This window comes from Chelmon rostratus, chromosome 6, assembly GCF_017976325.1.
Source record: "Chelmon rostratus isolate fCheRos1 chromosome 6, fCheRos1.pri, whole genome shotgun sequence".
Lineage (NCBI taxonomy): Eukaryota > Metazoa > Chordata > Actinopteri > Chaetodontiformes > Chaetodontidae > Chelmon > Chelmon rostratus.
Window position 1 is genome coordinate 6375533 of NC_055663.1, and position 27418 is coordinate 6402950.

Below are 27418 nucleotides of genomic sequence, written 5' to 3' on the forward strand. Positions count from 1 at the left end.
ACCCAAAAACTTAGGAAAACAGCCATAACTCATCAATCATTATAAATCTGGGTACATATACAGAAATGTGTACTCAAAACCCAGTGGACAGCGTACGTGTTCTGGGGGCAAATATTAACCAAAATCTGAGTGGATATGCTCTATCACATTTGCTTATAACAAAAGAAGTGGAGACCTCCCACCAAACAAGTGTGTGACTGGTCTCACTCCTTTAAACAGAATCAGACTAGCTGAAGTGACTTATCACTAACCACTCACCTTACTGAAGTCTGAAACCCGCTCGTTGCTTCTCGCAGCTTTAATTTTGGCCCAGTGAGCTGCTTCATTCTGTCGAGCGCAACATTATCGTATTCTATCGCAACTACTCGTAATGTTCGGACACAAAACTGTCATTGATTTCTCCTTAAATACCTCCTGAACAAACAGGGAAAATACAGCCTCACAGCTTGGAGCTGATTTGTCCACAGCTGTGTGCAATGGGACATTCAGACAGTAATCACATCCATTGAGCCTGTGTACACTAAAGTATATCAAATATTGGTATACTGAGCATACTAAACTACCTGCATCCAGGCTATTAAATAATGTAATGTGCAAGATCGGAACAACTAATTTTGTACTTTTTACATTATAAGTGAGGATTTAAAGTGGACTACCAATATTTATATATTGTTTGAGCATTTCCTGCTCACTTTAAGTGTAATTTAATAATCTTAAAATGATGTTACTAGTGTATGTTTGCAAGTTTTCTTGAGCATTTTCAACACACTTTAAGTGTACTTTAAAACTACGGATGAAGAGGATGTACTGCACATATATGTCATCAGATACTGTATATCATGTATTCAGTGAACATTAATAAAAAAAAAACACGAGTCAGCTAACAACATTTAATAGTCAGTGACACTCTTGGTTGCAATAGCTAGCTAGCTTGCTGAATATCAGTTGGAAAGCGTGTTAGCTCAGTCGCTCAAAAAAGTTGAACTTCATACAAGAGATGAGTGTGGGTTTACTTTACCACCACTGATTGCATCTGTTCCATTGACATGAAGAGATTTTCCTTCACAATCCTCTCTGTTGTAAACGATGGTGCGACTGGACCTTTGCAAGAAAATCTGACATCATGAACAGAAATCACACGGAGCTCATTTATTGGTATATTATTGGCATATTTTACACTGTTATGTCATCGTCATTATGTTGTTTCGGAGACTTTTCCACCCTGTCGAGAATCGGGAGAATATATTTTTTCCATACAATCTCTGTTTCAGATGATCCTGAGACAGCTGGTGGACGCAGCCATGGACATGAACTCCAATGGTGTCTCCAGTTAGAAAATGTCCTGGTTCGGTTCGGTGTACCATGCGTGCACAGAATTGACTTTGGCTGTAGCAGCTTCTCAATAGAGCTGGCCTACGATTCCCTCTATAGAATGATATGTCTTTACCGCTCCTCACTCATTTGTTAATCTTTTAAGAATGATTTTCAAGTTAAACAAAGCTTCACCTAATTTTTTTGTCCTTCTTTTCTCTCTATCTTTCCATCCATCTCCTTCCATTCCTCTGTTGGTGTGTGTGCGCCTGAATACTTCCCACCATCTGGTATACCCACCACTGAGACAGCTGGGAGCACTCTTCTATTCATTGCTGAGAGGACATGAGCGCATTACCACCCTGGACTCAAAGGGCACAGTCAACAGTGCACTGTCTACAGGTAAGATACCTTCACACACACACACACACAGAAAAGAAAGGCTTTTATTCATATTTCTTTACTATTGGATCACTGCAACCGCCCACTCACACCTTTGATCTCCTGATTTCTCTCTTGTTTTTCAGAGGTCAAGTCTTTGCTGTATATGTGTCTGGCCAGAAACCCTACGGCGTGAGCCGCTCTGGAGCAGCTACAGCTCACCCTCAGCCCTCCACCTACCTGAGGCCACGCTCAGGGAGGGTCCACCCGACAGCCCTCATTCCACCGTCGGAACAGTGTCACAAATAATAAAAGTGCATTGAAGATTTATAACAGCATTCATGATGTGCTCTATAGTGCGCCATTTTCTCTGCCGTGTCCATTCTTTGCTCCGGATCCTGTTAACTTTGCTTCTCATCCCGCTGTGATACTCTAGAGCTCACCTGACTTCTGTCTGCTGTGTGCCCTGCTGGATCCCCTCCCTCACAGTAATCACTGGGAGGAACCTGGACAAATAACAACAACAAATAAAATAAAGGCAATCAATTGGAGTTATGATGAACTCCATCAACACTCAAGCTTTTTCCTCCTTTGAACCTCAAGCTGTCCGTGTGGAGGGGATCTCTCTTTGAATTGTCTCTTCCGAGGTTTCTTCCCAATTTCCTGACACAGGATTTTGGGGAGTTTTTTCTTAGTCTTCTTAGAGAGCTTGGGCTGCATCAGGAACCAATGCCGAGGTCAGATTGAAAACTATAACAGTGTGTCTAATAGTGTACTGTTCCAATAAATTGATCTTCCTTTGCCTTTGTGTGTGTGTGTGTGTCTGTGTGTCTGTGTGCATGCAGTGGTCCCAGCTGGTTCCCACTGTGCAGCTGGTTTCCATTTAGACTTCATCTGTTGTTCCTCCAGGGAACAGATAATGCAACCATCCATTTGTGCTTCTATCCAGCATGAGGAAGTGAGGTACACCTCTGCAAGTGATTCACTATGAGAACACATAAAGTCTCTTCTGTCTTTCCACTCACGCAGTCCACACAGCCATTAGTAGCCCTGGCTGTCCACACAGTCCAACGAAAGCCAGAACATTATCAATACTGTGGTCTCAGACATGCGTACATGGGGTTAAACCAGCTAACCGCATTTTGTTATATCTTCTTTCTTGGACCTCACTGGTCTCTGTGTAAACAATCAGAACACATTACATTCTGTAGAAGACACATGCAAACCTAAATCTGCTTCGTTTCCTTAGTGAAAGATCTGAAGCACAATCGGCCCTTGCCAATTCATTTCCCCAAAGATGATCTGCCAGCTTGGATGAAGGCTCATATGACTCAACTGTGCTCTTGAACACATCACAAGCCTTTCAAGTTGGCCACAAATCCTGCTTCATAACCATTTTGTTCTCACTAGAGCTCCCGCTGATGCCACTCGGCCCAGCAGAGAGTCACTAATGTGTGACGAACACCTGCTTCTCACCATAGTCCGTATCTTCTCCCTCCGGTTCTCCCATCCTCCCCTTCCACTTGAAGGGCCAGGACGTGGGGCTGGTCCTATTGTGGCAGCTCAGCTTGGGGTCGTGCAGGAGGTTCCACATGAGCCAGATCTGAGGAACATTGAGGCTGTGAACAACCATGAGCTCCTTGTAAAAACAGGGGTCAAACGTCTGCAGGTGGGGCGCTGCAGAGGGTCTGGGAATTCCAAAGGTCCGAAAGCCCTGGTGGCGTGACGGTTTGACACCGATCAGCTGGAGGCACATTCCCAGAAAGACATCATCGATGGGGAACAACTCCACCTGGAAGCAAAGGAAAAAAAATGTAGATCAAAGAATTCTAAAACAGACATAATATTAAAACTGTCCAACTTTGACGTACCTGTTGACAGGCAGAGCTTAGCCTCCGAGCCGTATGTCCTGACATGACAAACCCCCCTCCTCCAGCGTAATTGGGGTACAAACCCACACCGTAAACAAACTCTGGCACAAAGTACTTGGAACTGCGGCGGCGAATGGGTTTAGCATTGATAATAATATCACCCACAAACAGATCCTCGTCTGCCTTTTGACCTTGCAGCATCTCTAGTATATTCTCCACGTTAACATACACATCAGCGTCACCCTTGAAGATGAACCTGTGTGAGAAAAGGAAACAGGACAAGCATTAATATGAGTCACATGAGGAGGGAAACAGATCAAGTCTTGATTTACTTTTGGAAATACTGACTTGACGTCGGGACAGGTGCTGTTAACCCATTTCAGAAAGTGTGTTTCCTTCAGCGTCAGGTTGAAGAAGGTGTCTTCAAAGTCCCAGAGCAGGATATCCCTAAAGGTTTGACTCTCGTAGGTCAGGAGCTGATCCCACAGAGGCAGAGCAGTGCGATTCCTGGGAACCCCGAGCAGGAAAACAGTACGGATGGACACGCCATTCCGGAAAAGTCCCTCTTTACCCCATGTCCGACGCACCACCTGAAGATAATTAAGTGGGGAGAGAAAGAGATTATTTTGTTGACCAACAAAGTGAGGGAAATAGTAAAACCTGTATCACTTAATTTTTTGCCTTCTTGGGGGCTGTACGTTAGCAAACAATGACATATATACACATTGAGCAGGCATGGATCAGCATTAGCATTCATGTGTTTATGTCCACTGGACAAATTTAAGTCCAATATTCACACTCTTGTCTGCACTTAGGGGAGGCGAAGGCTACGAATGCCTGCGACTGCCCTAGACATGCGCTGTGGACCACAAGGTGAAGTGTCAATAAACAGTGTGTCCTGCTTTTCACATTAGTCCTCTGGTTTTGGTCTCCATCAACCCCTGAGGACAAACTGTGCTTCTGTTGCTGCTAGATGCTCAGCTGTGTTCATAATCTAGTTGCTAACCTCTGCTGCTCAGTACAGGGCAGGTAGGGTACACTGGGTTTATCAGAACTTTATTATAGAAACTATGACAGAGCAGAGAGGGTGAACCAAGACAGGAAAGTTGCAGGACAGACAATAAAAACAAATGAGCTTCGAGACGCTGAATAGCTCGAGTGTTGAAGTCACTCCTTTCTCATTACATGTAGTCACTGCAGCCACTGTTCATATGAACATATTTCTTACCTGACGTTTATCAAAGTCTGCAGCGACAGATTTCACTGCAATGAGCATGTAGGGAGCAGCAGCAGTCCCTTTACTTCCTCCTCCTCCTCCTTCTTCCTCTGCTCCTCCGATGTGACATTTCTCGGGCTGGTCTATAAGCAGCTTGAAGTCTCTGTTGTCCTTTTCTCTCAGATAGCCCTCAAAGTCAAATGGTGGCATTGTGGGCAGGGGCTTGGCAGCGGTCTTAGTCGGCACGACATTTTTCCGTCGCGACTTGGATTTCCCCTTAGATTTGACCTGAGGTTTGGACTTGGGCTGAGGAGATTTGGACTTGGACTGGGGCTTGCAGGGAGGCAGCTGTGGCTCTGAAGGGCTGGATGGGACCGGCTAATCAGGAGAAATGATGTGAGACAGAAGAAATAGGACATTTATTCTAACAAGTAATAATTTCTACACTGCTTCATGTTTATCTCTTCCTGGTTCATTATAAAATGTGTTGGACCTTCTGTGAATCAGTACAGATGGACACTAACACAACCGCAAACACAAACATACGCTGTGTACATACACCGATGCACTCAACATATGCAGTGGGAATATTAATGCAGCACATAGCGTACAGCAGCAGTAGACAGCATGAGAAAATGAGCGCTCTCTGTGAGCACAGGGAGCATCGCGTGCTCACACTGGAGGTGAACTTCTCTAGTCTTACAAACCATGATCTTCTCATCGCAGCTTCAGGTCATTCCAACAGCAGTCCCCCTCTCCAAATCAGGCTAAAGTTACCTTATTAAGCATCAGAACACATTCGATATAGAATCATCCACTATACAAATATAAATGCAATGACAAGATGAAATAAAAATAGCACAAAACCCATCTCAAGTTACAGATTACAGATACAGATCTGTTGTCTTCACTGTGTACCAGCCGTTTTCTAACTTCTAGGCTGCACTGTGGCTGAATTTTTGAAAAATTGTATACTCGGGGGAATATCTTTCTCTTTAGCTCCAACATGCTCTGCTGGCTAGTCGCTAACTGTGCTGGTGATGACTCTCTGGGAGTTTATCACTACAAGCAACACCTTTCACATTACACATAGTCTTTTGATCCACTGTTAATATAAAATACTGTGCAGCTTCCACCCATACCCATCATACATTACTGGAAGTGAAGATTCTTTGATCCTCACACCTGCATGCACACATTCATAACTTGAATCATACCCCTGGAGGCTCCTGGCCTACTTTGGCCCTGCTGGCACCCAGCAGGGTCCTGCTGGAGCTGGTGGAGCCATGGATTTCGAGCTTCCACACAGGTCTGTCCCACCCAGAGGAGAGCACGACCTGGAAACAAGGGTGGGATTTGATGGGACATGGGAAGAGGAGGTGATTGTGAAGTACTAGGAGAGATTGTATTGTCTAGTTAAGACTAATGCTGTGATTGGTTCCAGCCTTACCTGGCGGGCATAGAGCAGCAGGCAGAATAGCACCAGCAGCAGCATCGTGCACATCACATCACCCTTCACATGGAGGATCCTCCTCATGGTCACCATCTTCCTAAGCATCTTCTGAAGACACATGAGTCGGTTACGTATCGAACAGGAATGCATCGGAAAGGGGCCGCTGTAGTTCACGTTCATGTTGTGCTCTCACCTGTTTCCTGCGGGGCGAAAAAGCTGCACTGGGGGAAAGCGGCTTAGAGTGATTTGGTGCTGTACATATCACTCATATTACTGGATGTATGTCCATCATGTCTGCCTCCATCCTCACCTTCTTCTCAGGCTTCTTCTGAGTGGGGCATCCTGGGCAAAACCAACAATCAGGGATCAAAGTGGGACAGCACAACAGGAAGGAAATAACAGAGAAAGTGGAGTCATTAGAGATGAATTTGAAATGCTGTTTAATAAATTTCAATTTACCTTGACGCTGCCTGTTGTAAATAGGAAACTGTTGCTTGTCCCTGCCTCCATTCTTTTGCTTTCCTAAGGAGGGTAGAATGTGCTGCAGGTCTGAGCTCTGATTGGGAAACCCTCTCATCTTGTCTAATGCAATAAAAAATCTCCCTTTGTGGCACGCTGCACTGATAATAAGCTGGAGGGTGGGGGAGATACTCATGGATTTCCGGGAACGTGCACCTTCACATCCCCCACTACTCATTAACACAGCTGTAAAGGTGGTGCAGTCTGTTAAGTTTCTGGGCACCATAATCACCTTCAGCGACCTGAAATGAGAGACACACTCATCTCCCGCCCACCAAGCTCCTGCTCTGGAACATGAACGCCCCTCTATTTGCACCCAGTTCAGCAGAGGGAGCGTCCTCACCTCCTCCATCGCCCTGTCCTACCCCACATCCTCTGCCCACACCAAACACGGACTGGAGCGCATCATGCGAACAGCCAGGCGGCCCACAGGACAGGATCAAATGCCTGTGAGACCCATCACACATCATCTCACTGCCTCTTCACAAAGCTTCCATCCAGCCGCAGGTTGAGCTCCATCAGCACCAGGACCACCAGACATCTTTGCTCCCTCCCTCATCCTTCGACCGCCCACCAGGCATGGCAGCCAATGCGCCCCACGCCCCCACCCTCCCTCATTAACATGAAGCCTAAGACAAAACCAGTACTTCCAAACAAGCATACAAATTCTATACAGTGCATGTAACATATCTTACCACATTGTATTATTGTCGACTGTATATAATCCCTGTACTTAACTTTGTTTAATGAAGGTTTTTGTTCCACTGCGCTCACGTTGCTGTGTACATTGCACATTTGGCGACTGAGGTTCTGATTCTGAAATTTCCCATCGATTCAGCGCTCAGGAGTGGGAGGGTTTTGTGGCTTATGTAAGTGAACATGAGGGTACCAACTATTTCAAAGAACATTGTGTCCCAGCGATCAGCATACATCCCCGAATACTGCTGCCACGGACAATCCCCTGAGCCCTAATCACCGCTATTCGTCTCTGTCAAAGAGCGCACATTCCAGACAAGCGTGACCAACGCCGCCGCAAACTTGTCGCGCAGTTTACGCAGAAAGTAGGCCTGGCAGCTTTTTGTCAGTTTCAGTGTTTTACAGCAGAAAAACAAGCCTGCCTGCTTTCATAACCCTCATACGTATGAAATGTTCCCATTTCTCATGAATGCAACTCATTCAAACTTACCAGGCGAGACGGTGGAGGAGGTCAAACTGGAAACATCTGTGCCGCGGATGTGTGAAAGTGCATCACAGGCTCAACTCCGCACACTTTTTCTCGACTTTTCTAAAGTTTCCAAAGTTTCCAAAGACAGGCATCCACTGAGAGCAGATGGAGACAGTCGTCCAGCTGCTGTATCCAAGAGTGAGTGTCGGTTAGGAAGAGCAGGGGATAAAACATGTCTCACTCTCCTGTGTGTGTGTGTGTGTGTGTGTGCTACCTGGAGCCGAGCCCGTCTTTACGAGCGGCTGCGCTCATGGCTGCTTTCACGTGCTGTAGGAAATATTATAATCTACACGATCAAGGAAAAAAAAACTGCAAGGGTAGAAAATGTACAAATTAATTTTCAATAGCAATAAAATGAATAATGCATTTTCATGTTGGCTGAGCTATTCAGGAATTATCTGACACTGCTCAGTCAGCTTTTGGTTTCACATCTCTGCAAAAAAAAAAAAAGTGTGAAAAATGACAGTAATTGTGCAACAGTGCAAGTATGAGTGTGTCTGTAACATAGATTGTATGAACGGTGAAGTGAGCTTCCAGGTTTAAAAAGTGAAGCCAATTCAGACGTGCCCTAAACCTGCATTCTTTGTACTGGCCAGTCGGGGCGACTCCACTGGCTGCAAAAATAAGTCCAATTATATGTAAATTTATGAGAAAATGACCCTACTTATCACTTAATTTCTTACCTTAGCAAATGTTTCCTAATGAGTTTATGATCTAAATCGTTTGATTCAGGTCTTCTTCAATACAACACGATCTTCATTATGTAAATCATAGTCCCATTTGGAGTAAAATAGATGATAAAGCAGAGTAGGTTTTAGAACAAGTTGCAACCACAGCGCGTCCTCAGGTTGTCAGCCAGATCCAGTCAGGATAGAGTTGTGGCTCAACACTCTTTCCTGATTGGATAGAATTGGAAACATGGTCACTTCTGGCACCAAAAAACCAAGACAGCTATGGTCATAATGCCAAGCTCGAGGCTTCAGAACTGTTGTTCACAAACCAATGGGTGACATCACAGTGGGTTTACACTCAACCTCTACAGGGGAGCAGTCTCTATCATATACCCTGAATGCAGCATAGAATAGCAGAAATTGCATTAAAATAAATAGATGCCATCATTTTGATATAAATTAGCCTATAAAAGTGGCTTATAGTATTCAAAAGGCATTTAACTAATAAACCATTTAACATAAGTCTGTCAATACAAAGCAGGTTACTAGAATATATGAAAATTGATAAGCCATAACTAGTAGTCAAAAGTAGTAGTGAGAAGTGGAGATAACCAGGAGCACATGAATGCAGCATCTTCAGCCTTTAGTCTGACCACGTGACTTAAACTGGAGCGGAGCAACTTCCAGCCAGATGCCAACACAGCAGCTGAGGACGGAACAGGAAGAAAGAGAGAAATAACTTTTAAAAAAGGGAGAGTGTGGAGTTAAGGTTATAATAAGGAGACATGTCTTTTTCCTGTTTGTCTCCATTAAGGGAGGCAGAGATCAAGGCCAATGACAGAATCCTTAGAGGTGGCACAGACTCTGGGTAATGCTCATAGACCGTATGGTTCAATGAGACTTCAGTGATCAATGGTTTCCAACAGAAGAGCTTTAGGTCTTCCACTTCAGCCACAGTGTGGCCAGGAAGAGGAGGCAAAGAGAGAGAAGAGGCAAGAGGAAGATGAAATGAAATTAGAAGGTAAGGCTGGATGTAGTGGTTAACTTTAGTCAGAATTGTTCTTATCTCTATCCCAGCTCACCTCAATCAATATCCACATTCCAGGACCTGAGACTGCCTTACAAATGAAGTCAGCTTGGGGCCAACGCCAACAGCAAAACAGCCGTGTTCACTTGTTCATTATTTCAACTGAACGCTTCCCAATAAAATTCCACTTCCTGTATATTTGTCACATGAAGACGTAAGTTTCAACAAAAATTCCAAGAGGTCAAAATAAATGTGAATGAAGTCACACAATGTTCAACAATATTTCCCAACATTACTTTGAAATATGCTCCCTCAGTGTAGGCCTACTCCAGCAAGTCATCCAACAATAAAATACGTTGGCCACAGGTAAATGGCGCTCAGACTATAAGTAAGTAAACTTAAAAAATAAAGGCTGCATATAAGATGAAAACAAAAGGAAGAAGAGCTGGGGAGGGTACATACTGTAAAGACTTCAAGCTCAAAGTTGTTCTGTGCTTTGTTTTGACACCAGGTGGTGATCAGTTGACAGCGCTGCTCCTTTCATCACCATGTCAAAGATACACAGCTGCAGATTCAGATCAACTTTATCATACCACATGGAGAAATTCTTTTGGTCCAGTGCTCCATACATAAAGATACCATAAACATCCACAGTAAAATAGCCTATGAAATATGACCCTAACATAATCATAATGAAACACAAATTACACTTTACATTACAATGGTTATTTATGAAAAAATACATTCTTTGCTGCAATTTCTTGATTTTTAAAGTGGAACAGTCCCTGAAAATAAGTTCATTTTCTGTTTTCCACTGTTTTTTGTAGCAAGCTGTGCGGTCTCGTTCCTTCCAATTAAATTACCATTTTTTCAAAAATAACTAAAGAAGCATGTTTGAAATGCAAAAAGCCCAATATCGTGGTGTCATCAACATACTTGCAGAATATGTGCGATGGGTACAGGGATTGCCAGGCATTGGTGTAGTGTTTTTGAAGGATGTCTAAATTGCACAGCCTTGTGAAACTGAACCTTACTTGTTGTGAACAGTTGACAAGTAAACTGTTAATTGTTAGTTACATATTGTAGCTCTAGATTCTCTGAGTATAGGCATAGCCCTGCAAGAGTTCTTGCTATTAGTTTTATCAGTGTTTAGCAATCCCCGGTTAGGAATCAAGACAGGCTTGTGTGTTTTGGTGCCATGAGAATTACCTTTCGATTTTCCTCCTGAACACGTGCTAAGGGGCAAGGAATCAGGGGAACTGAGTGAAATGAGTAAAGAGGAGGTCTGGGCCACGGCCAATGACAAAAGGCATCCGCCGTGGTAGAATATGTTCATGCAACATACACTACTAATTCCTGACAACATTTAGACAGTAAGTATCCTGTGAATGATCAGGTTATGGTGACCTGATACCTTGGCAAAAACAGGATACTCAACAGTGGGTGTCCTGTGAATGTTCAAGGAAAGCTTATGTCATGGTAACCTGCCACTTTGGCACCATGTAAGGAATATGAACTAATGGGAACTGTTGTAATGTTGAGATAATACTTTGGTTGTAGAATGATGGGATGTCTGCGGCTGGGCATTCTCCCAAAATGAGTGGGTGTCATTCACGTCTATACAGATACCCTGTGTGGGTGTATGCATGTCTGCAAAAAAATCGCTGAATAAATGACTGTAGACAAGAGAGGACAGGACTTTTGCCAATGAACATCTGTATGCACTGAGCTCATGAAGTAAAGTCCTGCTCTGGCTTGTCGTCAGGGTCATTTCTCTCCACAGCCCAGTGAAGGGTCGTCTCGTGCATTCATGGAGAACCACTGTGCACATTGCACATTCTCTCATGAGGCAAACAAATAACTGAACCTGTCCCACAGCAACTGAACAAGTGTTGGACTCAATTTCCACTTACAGTGGGAGTGACCTCCATGAGACTGCAGAGGGGTTCTGTATGTCAGGATGTGCACTGCTTGATGGAGAGCAGATGTCTGTGTGACCACAGCAAGAAGCTCCGTCAGCTGAACTGAACCCACTCTGCCCTGACAGTTGATGTACACCGCCGCTGTCATGTTGTCCCTCCTTTCTGTTTTAACACTTTGATTACTGTGGACAGCTCCAGATAGTTTATGTGGAGGGATGGGAGATTCTTCCATTTTCCCCCACCACACAAGACTCATACATCCCACCCCAGCTGGAGTTTTCCAGTATGCCAGGTCAGTGAGGAAAGGATTGTCAGTAGCCACCTCTTGTGCCAAACTGGGTCAAGGCGTAGACCAAACCACCTCTGGATTTTCTTCATGTATAGGAGCAGTATGGGGACAACCACATGGCTTGATGGTTGTTTACCCAGCATCACTGACAGCACCATCACCACTCTGTGGGACACAGTGTGTCACAGCAGAGAGCTTAGCTCATCCTGCCTGACAGGGGCTGGCTTTGTTCTCATGCTGGCAAAGATAATATCAAGACCCAGGGAAATTAAAGACATGGTGGGGAGCAGAAAGCTCCCCATTTAATGGTGAAACCAGATGTGTACAAATCTCCCTCCTCCCACGGTGCACCTTTCTCCTGAGAGGGGACGCTTTCACTTCTCCAGGATCAGAAAACGCTGCCTCATCCTGCTAGAGTTCCACGAAGCGAGACCTCAGCAGAGGACGTTTGGCCGGTGGCTCCTGGTCATAAATGTCTCCACCTTATCAGCTGTGGGAAGGCGCAGGTTGTTCCTGATGCCCCTCAGATCTGCTGCCTTCCTGATGATGCCCAGCAAGTTCTGGAAAAGTCCTTTGGCATCCGGCCAGCATATGGCTGGCAGGGTGATGCGGCGAAGGAGAGAGGGGGCCGTACCGGTACTCCCGTGCTGCAGTGGGGAACACTGCAGGGGAGGAGCCCCATTACTGTAATCAAACTCAAAGTCTGACAACAAACACATGGGGGGGGCAGGAAAGAGAGCCCAGGATGGAGGGAGATGAGCCGTTTCACTGTCTCCCTTTCCGGGATGTCGGGAATGTCGCAACCAAAGATTATCTCAGGTCACATGTTATACATTCTAAGGGGCGACAGTCACGCTGATAAATAAATATTGGGGTAAACAATCATTTGCCCACATGACTCCTTGGCTTTGGGGGAACTTGGCTCTAAGATCTTATAATTCTAATAATCCAGTATGAGACAAGCAGGCTAAAATGTTGCTCTTTTTAGAAGAGGACGGGCCTCACTGTTTTTATACACACTAATTCTAGCTTCCATATTCAAATGAAACCAGATGTACACTCAGAATAAACAGTTGAGCAAGCCCACTTGTCTGACAAGCACATCATATTCTTCTGATGCTGCAACAAAGTCAACTAACAGCTACACAAGTTTTAAAACAGAAGTTAATTTAATAATAGTTTATCTGTCACAAACACAAAATTACATTTACAATGTCTGTGTGCAATCTACAAAAGGTAAACAAGTTAAACACACAGCATTGGTCCTCTGTGACATTCATTGATTTAAAACAGTTTTCTTTGGCTACAAACACCACACAAACACACATCAGCTGGGAGCAGCCTGAGTGAGCTGCCACACAGGACATCAGGGCCACCACTGATTTCAATGGCACAACTCTCCATCTGAGAGGAAGCTGCTCTGTCTCACTCCAGCTGTGCTCTCTCTAAACATCAGATTAAACAGCCAGGGTGCCAATCCAACGTAGTCATTTTCTACAAACCCTCACGTCTTTGTGGAAACAGTTTGGATGGCTTTTTTTAAAACATTCCTTTGACTAATATGTGACATCACCTGGAGCACCTCTTTCTCTTTTAACTACTGACGCTATCAGATGTGAGTGTATAGCTGAAGAAAAAGACACATTTTCGTTTTGCATGAGTTTTAGACAGCAGCAATATGTCAAGCCTTTCACATTACTGAATTAAAATGAATTCCTCTAAAACATCATTGTACTACAGTCTCTGTTTGTGTCCAGCTGAACTCTCGCAACAATTTTAACAATTACTCAGCTAACATGTAAAAATCAAGCTCTTTCAAACAGCCATACTTCTCGACTGAGAAGGAGGATAATTGCAACAGTGCACTAAGCTGTGGTCAGCATGTTATTTCTGTACTATAGCAGAATTTCAAGTTTCGAGTACAGTGAAAGTATTATGGAGCTGGTGCCAAATGTTGTTGTCATGCTGTTGCTTATTCCTAAATCACGGAAAAAGATAGATTAAGGCTACAACAGCTTCCTAATTCCACCAGTGTCCTCTACTTTTCAAGTTCATATGTCGGCCTCATCCCAAGCTCATTATTTATCAGCCATCCTTAAAATAGATGACATCCAACATTGCAGTGCTGATCGGTTGTCTTTGTGACCAACCCCCTTTCAGTCTATGTGTCCATTCCTGCATTCTCCCTCCTTCCACCCTCAGGAGGATGCAGTGCCAGCTCTCATGACCCTGAAGAGTGCGTTGATGTTATTGCTCTTGATGGCATCTCGACAGGCAGAGATCACTTGGTTCTTGGGCTTACCCACTGAGGAGGAGGAGGCACAGCAACACAGATTAATTTCAGGAGACAAGACAGGTATGCAAGATGTGACTACACATGAGGGTTGACCCAAATGGCTTTAAGCTTCTGTTCATTGCCATTTGATCCTGAAATTAGTATTAATGCAGCTGTTATTTTCATCTTAAGGATGTCCCAAAGTACTTTATTAATACTGTTGAATACATATTTGCACCACTGTCATAGACAAAATAAATGCAACTGTTTGAACTGCTGAATGTGTCCCGATTGAAATGCAGAAATTTGCTTGTCAATGTTTCCTGTTAATGTTCCGAGACATGTTGATGTTTTGAGGCTAAATGTTTTTAACCAGACGTCATGCCTGCTGCAGTTCAGAGCCAGATCAGGACAAGACATCAAATAAAATAACAACACATGGTCACAAGTGCGTCTTCATTCCTAAAATGCTACATTGTACGTAGCCAAAAAAAAACATTGAAAAAGAGGGTTTCCTGTCAGGTACTGTTGCTTGTGCGTGTTTCCAGCCATAATCTGCACAGCAGTGTTGCAAAAAAATGTTTATTAGATGATTAAATAAGGAGACTGCAATTTGTGAAGTGATTGGACCTAAAAACAGAAGTTTCACATTATATACAAGCATTCTAATAATGCCATGATTTAAAATACATATGTCAAACTGATTCCACAAAGGGCCGTGTGGCTGCAGGTTTTCGTTCCAACCAAGGCAGAGCCCACCAGGCCAACCAATCAACATCAAGGGATCATTAGTTATCAGCTGAAGACTGAGATCAGCTGATTAATTGATTCCAGCCTGGTGTGCTCCTCCTTGGTTGGAAGGAAAACCTGCAGCCACACAGCCCTTCATGGAATCAGTTTGACATGCCTGATTTAAAAAAACAGTCTTCAAGAACAGTGTTTCTCAATCCTGGTCCTGGAGTACCACTGCCCTGCATGCTTTAGATGTTTCCGTGCTTCAACACACCTGATTCAAATGAATGGCTCGTTACTGGGCTCTGCTGAGGCCTCATAACGAGCCATTCATTTGAATCAGGTGTGCTGCAGCAGGGATGCATCTAAAACATGCAGGGCAGTGGTACTCCAGGACCAGGATTGAGAAACAGTGTTCTACACAAACTCTTGACTCCAAGGCTGTCAGCAGACATACAGCCATTAACTTTACATGAACTCATAAAGTGGCTTACCTCGGAGTCTACCAGCCCGTTGTATGGCCTGATTGACAGACTTGAGGCAGGCCAGCAGTGCATTGTGGTTGTTAGAGCGGATTTTATATTCATTGATCAGATCCCTGTTTAAATCGTACAGCTCTCTATAACGCTTCTTCATAGTTGTCCTACAGACGGCAAGAGAGAAAACCAGAGAGAAAATATGGCAAACAGAGGGAGAGAGAGACTAACAGTGAGTTGGTTTGGTCCGGAGGTAAAAAAAAAAAAAAAAATATATATATATATATATATATATATATATGTAATATATATATGTTATAACTGGTATGCAGGTAGACATGCATATGCACATATAGGCCATAACGGATGGACTCGTGTCACCATGTGCACAGACAGGGCTGATGTCACCATCAGTATGCATTTTATGTACTAACAATGCTGACAGTAATACCGCGTGTATTTTACAAAAACTGATGCACTGCACACACCCTCCAGAACTGTGCAAATTCAGATCCAATCACATGATCATGAATTGCTCCGTTGTTAAGATACTGCAGTTTAATTTACAAAAAGGAGAAGCAAAACGTACTGGCATGCTGGAAAAGTTTTGCGAAGCGAATATAATCTCCTTTTTGAAACTGGGGAAGTTTCACAATATCAGATGATCTGCAGGAGCCATGAAATACTGTTGAAAATATCAAGACTACTGCCAGTCATTCTAATGCAACTGACTATGAATGACAACAGTGACATGCAGCGTATCTGTTTTTGATTGTAAAGATGAACTCATTGTGGTCATTGGATAGTTCAGACTGTTTCTAATGCTGATACTGCAGCAACAAGACATTTACTTGAAGCTTAACTGAAGAGTCTGAAATCAAACATGACTTGACAGAGTCATGTCTAAAGACACACACAGAAGACCGTTTTGCACAGCAGACACTTTGAAATATTTTGTCACAGTAGAAAAAGCAGAAGTGGTACCAGTAACATTAATGACGGATTTATTTTTTGATGCCTTTTAAACAAACATGCAGGGAGTTTGAGGTATTGTCCGTCTGTACCCTGTATTTCCCATAAAGGATTATAAATAAGACCAGTTCAATTTGTGGAAACTCACATGTCACCCAAAAGGCGAGCATCCTCTGCTTGCACCAGCATGTTCCTGATGTAGTTGGAGTGGTCGGCCATTGCTGCAGTTAACTTCTGGTGTACAGAGTGGAACTCATCCACCTAGCATACAGATATTTAAGACACAGAATTAAACCACAACACCAACAACATATTTCTGCTGTACTATAGAAAAAGTTCAAGGCTGCAATTCCAGTTGTGGCAATTGTCTGTCACAACTGTCTCCTAACTTTTAGTTCACTTTGTAGGGTTTGTACAGCTTTTTAAGAGTGAAATTGATGCACTTTTCAAGCAAGTTTACAGAATTCCTTTATACCCACAACAATCAATATATATTTATTTTACCAGCTGTTCATATCAACTCTGATTGTATGTTTTGATCATGATTATTTAATGCCAGCTAATTTTGATGAAGAAGACAATATTGTAGTCATAAAGGTTGATGTACATGTACTGATGGACGGTAGGTATGTGTCTTATATCTTGGAATAGAAGTGGAATAAACAGCATGAAATGTTCACGACAGCAGAGGTTTCAATCTGTTTTAGGCCAAACCTCAGTGAGTGTAGTACGTAGCTCCTCAAAATATCCGGGGAAGTCTGCTTCTGCTGACAAGTCCTCTATTGCCAGGAAAGAGGCCAGTGATTGGACCAGATCTCCTGCCAGGTCAATGTCATCGGTTCTCAGAGTGATCTGATTGGCCAAAATATGGATTAATTAACAGACTGGTTGTGGTTGATTTAAAAGAAATTTAGTCATCAGTCTTTTTCTTACTCTTCTGAGGTAAAGCAAAAATGATTATTATTGCAAAAAATGATCTTAACCCTATAAATTTACATTGTACTTTTTGTCAAAAATGGGCTAAAATGTGAGAGTTAAACTGATAATGATAACGATGACAGTGAGTAGATTGTTGACTGTGATTCTTGCTAAATGCTTGCCTGCTAATGAAAAGTTAAATTTGGCTGAAGAAGTGCACTAAAATATTACATCAAACAACCAATAATTCTGAACTAAGGTTATTGCGAAACACAACTGATGCTGATTGTGTTTGCACCTGTCCATTGCTGGCCATGCTGATGGACAACAGTCCACCTCCTCTCAGTGAATTAAAAGTGACGTCAGGACTGTCAACTCCTTCAGGAAGTAAGAAGTTCTGATTCAGCCACATCACCACCTACACACACACACACACACACACACACACAAATGTAAACAATAACATAGATACATCCAGAGAGATGAGATGAGATTTAAATATCAACCAACATATCTCAGCTTGTTATGGTCTTGAACATGCTGTAACACAAAGCAGAATCACTCTTCCTATTGTTCTCTATCTTCCTGAGGGACACTTTGACAGCCTACCCGCTGTGGTCGATCATTGATGCTGAAGGTGACCCTTCCAGAGGGGGGAGCAGTTGAGGAATCAACTGTGATCTCATACATGGAGAAACGAGGCAGCTGACGAGTGATTTCAAACACGTGGAATTGGGTGCTGGAGTGGACAATAAGAAAGTACAGAGAAGGTGGGGAAACAGTGGGACAAATATTATGCAACAGCACACACATTTGCCTTATTAACATAGATCCTACCTAATTTTCCCCCCTACAAAGGCTTTGATGTGCAGATCTACTGGTATATCTTTTGGGGGGACAATGGGGACTCGGACACAGCCTGACAGGTTCTGGGCGCTGGGGTGGACAACATGGCTCTCCCCCTCAAATATCCCCTCTGCGAAGATGAGCACTGCACGAATAATGGTTTCTGGAGAGGACAAAAGAAAGTTTCAGGGAATTATTAGCATTTACTCAGTCCTTGACATGCTTGAAATTCTTAGCTTAAATGCTAAAACACTCTACCATTTGGTGTTGAAATGTTGAGCTCTACATGAGCCTTCTGGGACTCTGTAGCAGGTCTCACTGACAGTGCCGTCTGGAGCTGAGTGTTGGCTGGTATGACACCCATCCCACTGTTTGTCTCTGACACACCCTGAAACAACAGCACAGTTTGTGTGGATGCTAGCATATACAATAATACACAGCCCAACATCAATAAAAAATCTACAAAGTGATTATCTACAAAATTTAGATACCACATATCAAGCCATCACTTTTCACAATATCTTATCAACATCCAAAATGGAAAATGGAAATCATCCATATTCAAGGAAAAAACTCTTCTTGAAAACAGCTGTCTTTGAATATATGATGTATAATAATAATAAATGACTGAATACTATAAACATCTGCACTGCATTTGTGTATAATGTTGAACTGAACAAAAAATTAAACAAAACAAAACATAACAAAATAAGTGAAACGTGAACAATAATGTGAATAAATGCATTTACCTTGGCATTCTCTTCATAGTTGCGTAGCTCCAGCAACAGATTCTGTCTGCGTTGGCTGAGCTCTCTAATGAGGTCCTGTTCAGCACTGGAGTCCATGAGGTTCCCTTTAAGGTCCTTACTGGCTGGCAGGTAACCACGGACTACAAGATACACATTTACAACACAGATGACATCCTTATGTAAGCTTTAAGGGTTAATTCTCCCCTAGCATGTTGGCGTGCTTTGTCTGAATTAAGATCAATTGGGGTCGACAGAAATGTGTTGTTCTGTTTTTGAGGTATCTTGACATGAACTAATGTATTTAGGTGCAAAAGTGCAATTTTTGAGCTGCTGGGGAAACAAGGTGAAAGGTCAGAGCAGCAATAGGTGACAGCACTAGTTTGTTTTTTTTTTGTTTGGCTAGCTTAACCTTATGTGAGCATGCCTGAACACACACAAACTTTACTCTTTCTGACTTATACAATAGCCCAGATTCAATCAATGACAATATGTTTTCTAATATACATATGTATCCAAAAAACATACAGGAAGACACATCCAAACAACATACCCTCCCCATCTATGGAGGTGCAGATAAGTTGTTGCTGTCCATCCAACCTGTAGTCTCCCTCCACGACTCCGGCCACAGAAGAAGAGAAGTTATCTTTGAAAATGACCTCGCCTGTGCGGTCGCTACGAGCATCAATCTGAAATAAAAGGAGAACGCAATCAAAGACTGAAGCCCAGCTGGAGATACAGTAGAAATTAATAAGTTGTTGTGTCCAACAACCTAATGATGAATCACATTTCTGAAGCATGAGAGGTTGCGTGCTGACCTTTCCATTGGACCAGCCGGTGATAAGCTCCACAACCCCATCAGCATTTAGGTCAAAGGCATGGATGCTCATTGCATGATTCTTAGACTGAAAGTAGAGAGAAAAACACATGATTAAAAAGCAACTAGAGACACACTACATTTAGTTTGCATTTACATTTACATTTAGAGTGTTTATTAAAAACAAAAGCCTTTAAAGAGTGGAGTGAGTCAGTTACATTACCATGCTCGTGTGGACTCAAATGGTTAAGAACATGTAACAAGACATTGTGTGTGATGAAATAAAGGAACGACAGAAACAGAACAAACAGAACTAAAGCTTTCACAGGGGAAGCCTAATGGAAAAATATAACACACAAACCCACCAAATGACAGAGTTTTGAACTGTAATCAAAAATGTATATTCATACTGTTTTCTAAGGTTATAATGATGATGGGACTGTGGTACCTTAATCCTCCAGTAGCGGGCAGTGCGGTCATAAACTCCCACCGTGCCATTGGCCAGGGCGTAGCCAAACCTGCTGCCATGCATATGGCACAGTGATGTTACTGTCTGTATGGAGGATGACAGGAGGAAAAGCTGTCATGATGGAGGATAATGGCTGAGCTACCATCCCCGATGAGAACATGTCCTGCCCCATGCTGTTCACTCTATCAGCACTGGGTAGCTCTGTCAGTGATAGGCTGCTCCACTCACAGTGTGTGAAAGAGAGGTAATGCAGGTCCTTCCTTCCTGCTGCTGTCAGACTTTACAATGAACACTGCTCCCAGTAGACCGAACACACAACTGATTTTTCACTCATTTGCAATCAGTACCTACTAAACTGGGTGAGCCCTTTGCTGCAGTAATAAAGGATTATCTTATTCTATTTTATGACAAAAATATTAGTCTGTCCCAGTACAACACAAGAAAGATTAGAGAATCTATAGCATATAGCTAGTAACACTGCAACGATGACTATAACGAATGTAACAGAATTATAATCGTGGGACTGCCCTCTGTACAAAACACAATTTAAAGCTACAACAACAATGTTGTCAGTATTGATGCATCTTCTCTAAAGACACCAAGCTTAAAAAGGGTGAAATAACTTCCATTAATTTACCTCATTTTCAGTCATCTCAGACAAAAGCTCATCCTCTTTGAATACCCTGATGTCAAAGTCCTCCGATCCTACCAAGAGCTGCAAACACAGTACAGAACAGCTGACAGCATTTAATCAACGAATTGGCATTTTACTATGAAGGAATCTTTCATTTAACCCATGTCTATGGTTCAGATATGATTGTAAATATTTTTAAAGTAGAGAGCAATAGAAAACAGGAAAGACAGGAAAAAGACAAGCAACAAAGCTCCTGAGCAGGAATGAAATGCAGATGCAGTGGCCACAGAGCACGTGTCTCAAACTGCCTGCCAGGACTTACCTCATTTTTCCCGTCCCCCGTGAAGTCACAGAGCACCAGAGATCTAACATTATCTCCAGTTACCTAAAAACAAGATATTTCATAAATACATTCACTTAGTTGACTAAGCCATTTAAAGGAATGATGCAGGGGATACAGGGATCCTCACAATGACAAATAAATGCACTAATTTATTTATTCCTAAAAATGAATAGACCAAATCAAATAAACAGGAAAGTGGCTAGAAAATGGATGGATATACAGAACAGGTTATAACAAATGAAAATGTGCCTTTGACAAATAAGTTAAATTTGTTATGATTCAGGACTAATGACTATGTGTAACGTTTTTAATAGACTTAACCCTAACCCTTTGATGACGTGTCTCTGAGCTGTGTGTTGTATTGCTATTGAATGACACAGACTTCTTGAATGCAGAACAGACTGTAATGTATTCTGATATTAAAATGTCTTAGTTCTTACTGTCCAGAAGTGGTCGTTGCCCTCATAGTCAAAGCCTTGTAAGGCGCAGTTCCCTCCAATGATGGCAAGAGGAGTCTTGATATCACCGAGTTTCCCCAACACAATAGCATTGGCCCCATCCGTCACCTACACCCACACACAGAGAGGAAACAGGAAAAAGTGAAACACTGTACATCAACATTCGGCAGCTAGGGTCCTCTGTGTGTAAAGCATTGCTACTTCAACCATTCTTACAATTTTTTTCATTTGAACTTCTATGCAGATGTAGCATAGATTGAGAGAGGTAAGTTGTCTATTTGTTTGCAAAATCACTTAACTGCCGTAATTATTTTGACTGCTAGATAATGATCTCATAGTAACTAATGTTTCCCCCCTCATAATACTATAGGCTTTGCTAAACTTTGAGAGAGAAAAGAAGATAAAAGGAATCATAAGGAATTAAGAAGACTGACAAAAACAATGTGAAAAATGAGTGTAGATTTTGCACATTATTGGCACACTCGCCTAGATTACTAAATGTAGATAAATACATTAATTCAGCTTTTTAATTGGCATCAACCTTACATTTACATGCGTTTTGTGGAAAAAGTAGACTTGAAGTGTGAATAAACACTTCAGGTCATGATTATGCCCATGAGCCTGCAAGTGCAGACAGCTGCATAGATTAAAATGAGAGCATATCTGTTGCATAAGACATGCGAATACAAAACATGGCATGAACCAACAAAAACATTTGTCACTCTTATGGAGTGCAGAGCAAAGTTTTGGTGAGCTGGCATTTGGAGAACACAGATGCAGAGTGTCAGATCCATGGAAAAGAGATACAAACTGGTTTGTAATTAAGGATTTAAGATTAACTTGGCACTTGTGCTGATTAGCAGGGCTCAGCGGATGGACATGCTGCTCCACCTGAAACATCTCTAAATGCACATTAGGTGGCAGATTCTTATTTTTATAACATCTTAGTTCTTAGTAAGTTGCCTTAATATTGGCAAACGGAAAACCAACCATCAATCATCCTTTCAATTGTTGACATATGATCCAAACACCATCAGCACAAGCCCAGTGTGCTCCACTTCAGTGATTGCACTTGATCATGACTGGACAGATGTAGCATCTCCAGCGTTTTTGTGGAATTTCCTCAGCTGAAGTAGCTCTGTTTCTGAACAAACCAAAGATTTTTAGAGCATCCATCAGCTCTTTCCTTTTCTCCAGCAATGGCCACAGTGGCTGAAGGCCAGAGTTTTACAGGAAAGTGCAACACTTATGACATCTTCTGGCTTCCCAAGTTTGAAATTTGGCCAACAAAACTACTTGCATGTTAGTAGCATGGTTGAGGCAGATATGCATATGAGGCTCCCTCATCAATCCTAAAATCTTTTGGGACAGCTACTTGGACCTTATATTTACCATTGTCCCATTCAAAGCTTCAGACCTCAGAGCTAGCAACATAATTCTCATGCTCAAGTTCTGCATTTAAATCAAATTCCTCATCAACAGTAGCCTCAGGTACATCTTCATTTCCAAAGCTGCTGTCATCAAAACCCTTCAGCAGCAAAGGAAATGCTGCTCTACACTATACCTGTCACCCAGGTGCTACACCATCATGTTACTGTGAAAAAAAGGTAATATAAACAAACGTTTTCATCATCCTGCCTGCATTTTTCATAGTAAAAATGGCACAACAGTACCACCATGAGGCCAAAGAGAAAAACACAACATCACTTGTGTTAAGCAATAAAAAAAACTTTTTTACTGCAATATACATTTTTCATTGTTATTATTTTCTCTTAGACTCCATTCCTAATAAAACATACATCTAAATTTATTCCTCTCCATACTCTCCTCAGTTCCACTCACCTCTCTGTAGAATATATCAGCATTGTCATGGACATCATAGGCCAGCAGGTTGGTCTGAGATCCCACCAACAGTGTGTCCCCAGTGGTGTTTGGTCCCAGCATTCCTGCTGTCAGACAAGTGACGGCCTGGTTGATGTTGAGCAGAGAGATGTCAGAGTCCTGGGTGCTCTGGCTCAGTCTGTAGGCCACAGGTCTCTGACCACGAGCATGTGGGTTGTGGATAAAAACCTTTTAAAGAGAAACAGGAGGAGGAGAGTTGAGGAGATGGGGTGAAAACATATACAGTATGAGATATAACAGACATAAAAAATAAGAAAGTTAGTTTGTAATTAGAAGTGAATGAGTTTTGTAATGCCTGTAAGTCCAAATGAAAATGTGGGGAAGTATTGTACAATGGATGCACTCAGAAAGAAAGACTGTGTAAGCAACAGTTGCAAATATGGTCACTCTCTTTTCTTGTTAGGCCACAAAACACATGTATGTGATGAATGGGGTTTGTAGTTAAATACCTGAAAAAATAAAGGAAAAATGTTCATGTACTCAGACAACAACCATGCTATGCTACCTACTTTTTGTTCATTATGAGTTCACCAAAGTCATTTTTGAACAGTGATAATGTTAATTTCCCTCACCTTTCCAGCCTGTGTGGCTGCAGTAAGGCATGGGTGGACTCCATCAAATTTCCCAACAGTCACCATGCGAGGGTTAATCTTGTGGTTCAGCTTAAGAGTGAATATGGGGACCAACATGGTACCTACTGTATATACCTAATTAGACAAGAGACAAGATGTAAAAGGTAATTCATTACTGCAGTTCTTTGCAGATAGTAAAGTCAAGACTGGCAAAGCAAGCACACGAGCAAAGCATGTTGTCATATATTTAACCAAACGACAATGCGTGATTTTGCTACACTAATGTAATTACAGGCTTTACCTCAGACTGTCAGTGGAGAGTCCTGTTGCCTAGCAACAAAGAGTGGCAAGCTAAAGCTTTTCATCTGGCTAATCTCCATGTCGTTTGTTTTACAAGACTGCCAATTATACAGCAAAAATGCATAACACGTTGTTCTTTAACATAGCGTCAGGCGTGCATCAACAAAAAACACGACACTACTAATTCGAAGGAAATAAAATCACCTATATTTGCCTCCATTGCTCTGCGAGCCTAGCATAACTAGCTAACCTTAACTTTAACGTCGCTCGCTTCAACGTTGCAGGAAACAGCTCGAAACGACTGACGACTCTACAGCAATTGAGGTGACTATTTTTTCGAAACCCGCAGCAGGTTGTGCAAACAATCTCACCTGGACCTCTCGTCAGCTGCAAATGTTGGATTTTAGTACATAAAAGCTAGGCAGCTAATCGTTCCTTGACTACAATCACTTCCTGTCTGCTGCTTTCAAAATAAAACATTCTGGATCCTTCCTCCTTTTTCTGCAGAGGAATGGTGGGTGACGGACACTTCCAAGGAATTTATCAGCATAAAACACATAATTACAAAAATAAAACACACACACACTGAACATGAAAAGGCCCATAACGCCTCTTTCTTTCATGTTTTTTATTTTCAGATTTACTGACGTATTAACTAGATTAGCCTGGTACAAGCATTGACACCAGGCCTGTGTGAGAGATCCTAGTGGCAACTCTATTCCAAAATGCTGAGATCAGCAATATATAGTCACAGTTTTAGCATCTTGACTAATCATTTGTTTGTTCCTGTATTGAAGAAAGAAAAGGAATACATGTACGTTTACAGTGTTATTCTGTCATGAATTGTGTTAGTTCAGGGAGGCATTCAGTGAGGCATTAACCTCAGCAATACTGAATAACGTCCTGCAGTAATGACTGCGATTCGTTTTTTCGGTAATTAGCTAGCTAGGTAGTTCTGCAACAGATTAGCTAGAGTTTAACGATAACATTCAATATTTAGCAAACCCTACGTGACAGCTTGTAGTCCCGGTACATCCTGTGCTGTTGTACTAGCAGTGAACCTGGAGGACTGAGGTCAAGTTGGTGTCTGTGAGCCCAGTGGAGAGGCTCGCCGCCAGCACTGTCGCAGGTGCTGACGATGGAGGGAAGCGGCTGTTGTCGTCTTCTAAACAGTGTGATTTACATGCATTAGCTAGCCTTCAGTAAGATAATATACTGTATATATGATGTTGTTCAGCGTGAGGAGGGTGTGTGAGCCCCACACTCTCACTGTGAGAGTCGGGGCTAAGCTACTGTACGTTAGCTGCTAATTAGCTGGCTGCTACTTAAACAATGTCTTGTTTTTAAAGAGTGTCTTATTTTCTATTTATACGTGTGTTAGGCACACAAAAAATGCAAGTTGCAAACGTTAGAACTGATGTTTTGTGTGCCATCACAAGCTTTTCAGTGTGTTATTATAATCAATTAATAACGTTTCATACGCTGTTTCAGGTGATAGCATTGTTGGAGGCAGCAGGTTAAGACGAGGAAGCTGCTGAGGGAACAAGACAGGCAGGAGGGGAAAGAAAGACAAGAGAGTGAGTGCCATGATCACCTTTAATTGTTTTATGAAGATTTCAGATTAATTCACATTAATGTGACAGGAATAAGCTGCTAGAACCTCAGCATCATAAGCATGCTTTCTGGAATAAACTACAGTAAAGGTTCAAATTCGTACTGCTGACTCTTCTCTGCAGGGAGGGATGCAGGTGTTCAACTTAACTGCAGGCTAGCTGTTCACAAACTGTTTCAGGTGATGGTATAATTGGCTCAAAGGAGAGGACTGATTTCAAATATGAAAACTTTGTTCAGGGACGACAGGGAGAAAATAGTCAAGGCCATATTCAAGACCTCCTGAGAAGGAGACAGCTGTTGAACTTGGTAAGAAAGTAAATTTACACACTATTAATTGAACTATCCTCTTGCAGTTACATAGTCAATTACTGATATCAACTGTATTCTATAATAATCTGCATTAAACTGAAGATTCAAATGAGTATTTTGGCAACAGGCTAAGAGGAGGAAGCTGCTGAGGGAAGAAAGACTAGAGGGGAAAGAAAGATGGAATAGGGTGAAGAAAAAAGGCAAAACAAGTGGATCGAGTTCATGAAGACAAACAGGATACACGCCCGTTTCAGATTTAATGTGTCTTGATGGGACACTTGAACATAGTCCTATTGTAAGTATCTTGAGGTATGTGACAGAAATTGATGGATGATAAACAGGCATGGTGTCATTGTGCAGTCCAGATTAGACCAGATCAAATTTGTTCCAAATTTAAATTGATAACTAAAATCAATGTAATCAAGTCTATCAACACCTAATCTAACTGCAGTCAAAACTTATATAATCAAATTAATTAAAGTTACATTAAAGTGATTAAACAGCTTAAATTTAATATGATCAAATCCAGTCTAATTGAATATTATCAAATTAACTGGATCTAACCTGATCTAATTTAATGTCATTTGTTCAAATTTAATACAGCAGAAATGCATTTTATAAGTAAAGCAGCAATTTTAGAGAGATGGAAATAGAGGCAGGTTAGAAATGTATTTTAAAAGTCAAGAAAAATAAGAAGCATGCATCATAATAGTCTACAATCTAATAGAGTTAGAACTAATAGAATCAAATGAAATCAAATGACAATAAATCATATCTAGTCTTATATGGCCTTAACCGTTCCAATTTGATTTTATCTAAGTGTGAGGTTATAACATCCAGAAAGGTAAGAAGAAGACGACTAAGAAACAAGCATGAAAGTAGCCATGTGCATTATCTGGAACAATGTAATAATGAAATAATCTAATTCTATCTAATCAAATTCAACAGGATGTCATTGGATCTCAGTGAATCTACTCTATTCAAATGTAAAAAGACATGAATCTAATGAATCTAACCAAAATCATTATTTAGGACTAGCTAGCAGATCATGAACTCATGAATATTGTATACCATTTCCCACATATTCCGCCAATAGATCCACCGAAATCTTACACAATGGTTCATCATTGTGTACCTGATGAGTTGGGTT

At 42.0% G+C, this 27418-nt stretch overlaps 2 protein-coding genes across 5 annotated transcripts; both read right to left on the minus strand.

Annotated features, from left to right (window-relative positions):
• Window positions 1–919: 919 nt before the first annotated feature.
• On the minus strand, window positions 920–8151 carry b3gnt9 (UDP-GlcNAc:betaGal beta-1,3-N-acetylglucosaminyltransferase 9). 3 transcript variants are annotated; one of them, XM_041938996.1, is made up of 9 exons: window positions 7938–8151; window positions 6426–6574; window positions 6230–6340; window positions 5997–6116; window positions 4792–5157; window positions 3912–4153; window positions 3564–3819; window positions 3169–3484; window positions 920–2198 (listed from the first exon to the last, which is right to left on the minus strand). In XM_041938996.1, exons 3-9 carry the CDS (start codon window positions 6335–6337, stop codon window positions 2185–2187), a joined length of 1422 nt encoding a protein of 473 aa, XP_041794930.1. In that variant the 5' UTR covers window positions 6338–6340; window positions 6426–6574; window positions 7938–8151; the 3' UTR covers window positions 920–2184. The 3 variants fall into 3 exon arrangements, with proteins under 3 accessions (XP_041794930.1, XP_041794928.1, XP_041794929.1); XM_041938994.1 differs by having other exon boundaries at window positions 920–3484; XM_041938995.1 differs by lacking the exon at window positions 7938–8151 and adding an exon at window positions 6692–6774 and having other exon boundaries at window positions 920–3484.
• A 4979-nt stretch (window positions 8152–13130) lies between these two features.
• Window positions 13131–24792, minus strand: bbs2 (Bardet-Biedl syndrome 2). 2 transcript variants are annotated; one of them, XM_041939341.1, is made up of 18 exons: window positions 24717–24792; window positions 24046–24180; window positions 23414–23641; window positions 21554–21679; window positions 21093–21155; window positions 20774–20851; window positions 20116–20220; window positions 19669–19755; window positions 19404–19539; window positions 18854–18993; window positions 18363–18492; window positions 18096–18267; window positions 17868–17997; window positions 17557–17676; window positions 17055–17192; window positions 16489–16601; window positions 15387–15535; window positions 13131–14190 (listed from the first exon to the last, which is right to left on the minus strand). In XM_041939341.1, the coding sequence occupies exons 2-18, from the start codon at window positions 24160–24162 to the stop codon at window positions 14084–14086; spliced, it is 2139 nt and encodes a 712-aa protein (XP_041795275.1). In that variant the 5' UTR covers window positions 24163–24180; window positions 24717–24792; the 3' UTR covers window positions 13131–14083. The 2 variants fall into 2 exon arrangements, with proteins under 2 accessions (XP_041795275.1, XP_041795276.1); XM_041939342.1 differs by lacking the exon at window positions 24717–24792 and adding an exon at window positions 24347–24402.
• Between the last annotated feature and the right edge of the window lie 2626 nt (window positions 24793–27418).